The sequence below is a fragment of the Amphimedon queenslandica genome, unplaced genomic scaffold, assembly GCF_000090795.2.
Source record: "Amphimedon queenslandica unplaced genomic scaffold, v1.1 AMPQUscaffold_13246, whole genome shotgun sequence".
NCBI lineage: Eukaryota > Metazoa > Porifera > Demospongiae > Haplosclerida > Niphatidae > Amphimedon > Amphimedon queenslandica.
The window spans coordinates 7942-13908 of NW_003546518.1; the positions used below are offsets into that span (position 1 = coordinate 7942).

At 33.6% G+C, this 5967-nt stretch overlaps 3 protein-coding genes across 3 annotated transcripts; 1 reads left to right on the forward strand and 2 right to left on the reverse strand.

Moving 5' to 3' along the window:
• Positions 1 to 879: 879 nt before the first annotated feature.
• LOC109584112 (translation initiation factor eIF-2B subunit gamma-like) lies at positions 880 to 2013 on the reverse strand. Its single transcript, XM_019999721.1, has 3 exons — positions 1790 to 2013; positions 1453 to 1625; positions 880 to 1130 (listed from the first exon to the last, which is right to left on the reverse strand). Exons 1-3 carry the CDS (start codon positions 1935 to 1937, stop codon positions 921 to 923), a joined length of 531 nt encoding a protein of 176 aa, XP_019855280.1. The 5' UTR covers positions 1938 to 2013; the 3' UTR covers positions 880 to 920.
• A 2-nt stretch (positions 2014 to 2015) lies between these two features.
• On the forward strand, positions 2016 to 3455 carry LOC100638907 (E3 ubiquitin-protein ligase RNF170-like). The gene is made up of 3 exons (XM_011407317.2): positions 2016 to 2255; positions 2647 to 3000; positions 3169 to 3455. The coding sequence occupies exons 1-3, from the start codon at positions 2112 to 2114 to the stop codon at positions 3436 to 3438; spliced, it is 768 nt and encodes a 255-aa protein (XP_011405619.2). The 5' UTR covers positions 2016 to 2111; the 3' UTR covers positions 3439 to 3455.
• On the reverse strand, positions 3405 to 5955 carry LOC109584108 (uncharacterized). The gene is made up of 6 exons (XM_019999715.1): positions 4969 to 5955; positions 4804 to 4919; positions 4060 to 4186; positions 3879 to 4009; positions 3685 to 3830; positions 3405 to 3636 (listed from the first exon to the last, which is right to left on the reverse strand). The coding sequence occupies exons 1-6, from the start codon at positions 5793 to 5795 to the stop codon at positions 3577 to 3579; spliced, it is 1407 nt and encodes a 468-aa protein (XP_019855274.1). The 5' UTR covers positions 5796 to 5955; the 3' UTR covers positions 3405 to 3576.
• Positions 5956 to 5967: the final 12 nt, after the last annotated feature.

The following is a 5967-nucleotide window of genomic DNA, read 5'->3' on the forward strand; positions in this document are numbered from 1 at the left end:
CCATGGGCTATAGTACAGGGATTTTTTCAAAATTTGCAAATTAAAAAAATGACCATAACTTGAAAAATTGAAGTCGGAATCGGCTCAAACTTTTTACACAGTATAAGTACATCAATATGTATCAAAAAATGTAATAAAAATCGGGGGTGATTTCGGAGCCATTTTTTTGAAAAAAAACCATGGGCTATAATAGCCCATGGTTTTTTTCAGAAAATGGCCAATTTTTAAAAATGACCGTAACTTAAAAAATTTAAGTCGGAATCAGCTTAAACTTTCTACATAGCATAAGTACATCAATATGTATCAGAAAATGTAATAAAAATTGGGGGTGATTTTGGAGCAATTTTTTGGAAAAAACCATGGGCTATATATAGTACAGGGATTTTTCAGAAAATGGCTAATTTTTTAAAATGGCCGTAACTTAAAAATTTAAGTCAGAATCAGCTCAAACTTTCTACACAGCATAAGTACATCAATATGTATCAGAAAATGTAATAAAAATTGGGGGTGATTTCGGAGCCATTTTTTGGAAAAAACCATGGGCTATAGTACAGGGATTTTTCAGAAAATGGCTAATTTTTTAAAATGGCCGTAACTTGAAAAATTAAAGTCAGAATCAGCTCAAACTTTCTACACAGCATAAGTACATCAATATGCATCAGAAAACGTAATAAAAATTGGGAGTGATTTCGGAGCAATTTTTTGGAAAAAACCATGGGCTATAGTACAGGGATTTTTTCAAACATTGGCACATTTTTTAATACGACTATAACTCAAAAAATTGAAGTCGGAATCGGCTTAAACTTTCTACACAGTATAAGGACATCAATATGCATCAGAAAATGTAATAAAAATTGGGGGTGATTTCGGAGCCATTTTTCAGAAAAAACCATGGGCATACATACTCAGAAATCAAACTTCTACATGATGTAACTATAGTATTCTTTTCTCTCTCTCTCTCTCTTACCAAAAGCAGGTGTTGATGTCTTTTGCCTCTCATCGCTATTATTAGAAGGCAGTGGTTTCACTAGTAGGAGACTCACTGCTGATCTCAGTGTTACGTGTTTCTCCCATAACTGGATCAACGATACTGTTGACAACACATCACAACTTAATACTAACAGATCAGACTATAGAGAGAGAGAGAGAGAAAGAAAGAAAGAGAGAGAGAGAGAGATGAAAATATAGTATAGAGAAACACAATAAGATATTGCATACCAATGCTTGACATACAATTATGCATAGTGTACTACATGTACAAGTACATTGTAGTGCTACTTTAATTTTGTACTTTATACTACTAGTACATACAATGTACAGTAATAAAATTCCATTGAAGAAATGGTCTGACGTTATTAAATACAGTATTATAAATAATTATTCTAAGTACACTGTAACAATACTATTGTTCTTCTAAATAATAAATTCTATTTGTTATGTTTTTTTTATTACTTTAATTCTTCCTGATGCCTTTAGTGCTGACAGTGCCACGGCTGATCCAGTCTCATCAGAATCATGAACCTCAAAAGTGTTGAACTCAATATCACTGCTAGCCAGTCTGGGATACTCGTCCAGTGATTGCTTGATTGATTTGAGATCACGCGAGTTAACGATCACAGTCACCTCTGATATTAAGAAAAAATATTAAAAACAACAATTATTATTATGAATAACAACGACATTAAGTTTATATATACTTTATTATTAATTAAATATTTAGTTTACACTTACATAATTATTAATACAGTGCACACGTGTACAATCTTTCAGACAATGTCAATGGGCTCACCTTTAAAATTATTTTTCTCCAGTAGTCTCAGCGGGTAATAGAGTAGTGGCTTGTTTCCTACTGGTAGCAATGCTTTAGGATACGCCTCGTTTAGTGGATATAGACCAGAGGCCTGTCCTCCAGCTAGCAAAACTGGATGAAGATCCATGATTTTTTTTTCAATTTTTTGTCAATTACAAGCCACTCCTATGCAATTCAACACCCACGCAAAATGATTCTTGGACCGGATGTATATATAAAATCTACTTCCGGTTTCATTTTACATCCGGTTTCAAATTGCGTGGGTGTTGGTTTTTGTGGTCTGGCTTCAGTGGCTTGTAAAATGGAGCCTACAGAAAGCCTCGTTGAAGGAATTGGGGACGAACTGCTGTGGACTTTTCTCTCCCTATTTGTAATCCTCCTCCTCAGTGTGTGGTACCTGTTCTGTACTGATAGTAGGAGAACAGAGAACGTCCATCCTGAACAAGTAATTAAATAATCATAAATAAATTATTAAGAATTTTTTGAGCAAATTTTGAAAAGATAGGATGAAAAGATGAAGTCTTTATTTGTTACTCAGGATCAATAATGTATAAGGGCAGATAGGGATAAGGTCTTATGTCATAGCATATAGAATTGAGGTATGAGAAATGAAACTCGGTTACAGTATTGTCGAAGTACCCTGTATACCCTTACAGCTTAACGTCATATTTATTTATAGAGAGGCTATAGGAACAGTGTAGATCTATATATAAGTCTATACTTAAATGCATGTATTTCATGTATTTTATAATGCTATTCAATTAATTGATTTAAAATGTTTTTGCTATTCAAAATCAATTCTTCATTCACTCGTCCCATTTTGTATTGATCCATAGGAAGAAGTAGTAGAGAGAGTAAGAGAGCAACTAAGAGACAACCAACAGCAACAAGAAGAAGAAGAAGCCAATGAAGACTATGATCCTGATAATGCTGAACTCCCTCAATGCCCAGTCTGCCTTGGACCAATAACCTACCTAGCAGAGACTAACTGTGGTCATAGGTTTTGTGCTCAGTGCATATTAATGTACTGGAGGACTGATAGGTGGCCTAGGGCCTGCAGGTGTCCTGTCTGTAGGAGAGAGGTTAATATCCTATTGACATTGCCTCAGTTGGAGACTAATGAGAGATATCGTGATCTAACAAATGAGATTAGGGATTATAATAGTCGTATGTCAGGAGAATGGAGACCAGTAAGAGAAAGCTATGTTTAAATTTTATTTTTACTTTTATTCTTTCTCCCTTTCCTTTTCTCTCTATCTTTCCCCCTACCTTTCCTGTTCTCTCTCTCTCCCTCTCTCTCTCTCTCCCCTCTCTCTCTCTCCCCTCTCTCTCTTCCTTCCCCTCTCTCTCTCTTATAGTTAATGAGTTACATATATGACATACCAACATTACTACGCTACCTGCTAAGAGACTTATTCTCAGTCCATGGTCTAATATGTATTCACAGGTTACATATTTTAGCAGTTCTAGTACTGTTGCTATTGTATTTGTTCATTCCTTTTGATCTGCTCCCAGAATCAGCTATTGGTCTCATTGGTTTGATTGATGATGGACTTGTACTACTAACTGTTATTATATATGTGACTTTATTGTATAGATCTTATGTTACTAACAGAGCTATCAATTAATATTTATTCAAAACTAAAAATAATAATTATTATATTTTTCAAACAATATTGCTACTGAAAAATGTAACCTCGATCAAAAAAATTTTTAAATTTATTAAAAGTACCATAATTCTGAAAATACTGCAGTATTGCCACAAATTATTTTCTTTTGCTTCTTGGCCAAGTACCATCTGAATTTCTTATTTCCAGTACTATCATCTACATAGTAATTATGATTTACAATTACCTATAATTAAATCAACTGACTTGTCCTCCATATATACCAGCATCTGTTACTGTTTGTTGAAGATTAGTTAATAATTCAAAACTGTTTGCCATGTAACGATACCACAGTCTACATTCAGTAGTATCAGGAATATTGAACTGTTCCTTTATCACTGTGAATACACGACCTATAATAGACACAGTGTATTCAAAGCATGTATATACTTATAACTTACTGATTGTATCTATTCGACTAAATGAACCTGTTTTAATATTATTAGTGTTAGGGTATACACATAATTTTAATTCAATCAAGTAAACTTCAACCTTCAAGTGCTTAACATATGATCCAAACTCTACTACATTTCTAACAATAAACAAATAAAACAATAACATCCAATAATAGTAAGTTAATACCTAATAATAGGTCTTGATCCTACTGATAGTCCATACCAACTCAGTAAAAGATTCCATGCAGGCTCAGACAGCATTGCATAGTCTAGTTCTTCCATTAGATGATCATTTAGTGTTTCAGATACAATATCTACAATGTATAATAATAGACTATATCAGAATAAACATCTTTATTTTTGTATATAGTGTAGTGGGTTGACTTAACAATTTTCATAGCTTGAGCCCATGCAATTTGTAGCTTTAATTTTTTTGGACAGCTGCTAAAATACAATAAACTATGCAAGTGTTAATTTTTATCTTTGTGTTTATGCCTAAAAACTACAATGAAAATAAATATAAAATGCCACAAAATAACCTACTAATGTACAGGTTAATTGTGTGATAAACTCTTTGTTTTTGTCAAAATGTCTATTAACAGTTTAATTTTTTGGACAAATACTGTGATTATGCAATCAACAAGTGCAAGTTCTGTAAAACAAGTGCATGCTAAATTTTGTAGATTTTTGAACCACAAAATTAACATAATTTAATACCCTGATATGTATGGTACAAGGTATATTGATACTGGTTACAAAGATATAAAATTAGTGTGTGAGATAGGATGATGTTAGTCACTAGAACATTTCCTAGCCTACAGCCATTTGGGTGGACTGTAGGCTGGAGGGGGAATGGTTAGCTAGCAAGACTAGGATGACGTACGCTGATGATGATAATATTGAAAAATATATCTACTATTAGTACATGTACCTTTAAACAAATTGTTGTTATCAATTGGTCCTGGATGAGCACCTGATTGCTGATCCCATGAATCAAATCCAGTGTATTTCTTCCACTGCTTGAACCATTTCATATCAACAAGACTCCTATTAATAATAATTGGTAATTATTAGTCACTGACATGTTTGTACTAACCATTTGTCTCCTTTCTTCAGACGTTTTGTCAAAAGAGGTTGGATCATTTGCTTTTGTACTTCATATGAAGGAATGTTAGCTAATGGTAGAGACTGCAAAGATGATGATAATGATGATGATGATACTTCATGTTTAGATGCATCTACACTTTCAAGTGCTTCACTTGATTCCATTGCATACTTGTCTTCATTCTCCATTTCTTCTAATGCTATGGACTCACATGCTTCATGTTTTGATACAGCTGTACTTTCAAATGCTTCGGTTGATTCCATTTTACTCGTCTTCATTTCTTCTACACATTCTTCATGCTTTGATACAACAGTGTTTTCAAGTGCTTCACTTGATTCCACTGTAAACTCCTTTATTACTTCTAATACTCTGGCCTCACAATCTTCTCGTGTCTTAGAAAGTTGCTGCTCATAATTTTTTGTTAGAGTCTGAAGCTTTGATTCATACTCTTGCTTTATTTCAGAGAGCATTACTGAATGTTTTTCTTTTAAATCAGCTTCTCTTTTCTTCAGTAGGTCCATGTTGCCTTCTTGTTGCTTAACTAGTTGTTCATCTCTGCTTCTAATCATTTCCTTTAGTACTTGAGTGGAATTGTTGAATTCCTTTTCTTTCAGCAAAAGAGCATTTTGTAGGCCTGTCACTTGTGATGACAGTTGCTCCTCAAGCTTGTCTTTCTCTACTTTCTCAGATTTGAGTATTTTATCTAATTCCCGGATATGTTTTTCTGCTGCTTCTTTCTCTTTCATTAACTGGATTGTGTTTTGCATTTTTGGATAATTCGATAGAACTTTTTCTACAAATTGATATGACTCAATCATTTCTGGTCTACCAGTAGAACTATCATTGAGGCAATCTTTTGCTAAAGGAAGTAGCTCATTCTCTTTTGGTATACTTTTAATGTAGTTTGATCTTCTATCCCATTCTGATACTCTTTTAAAGGACTGCTTCCTTCCTGGTTCAGGTACAAATTCTTTAGTAGGCTCAGGGAAT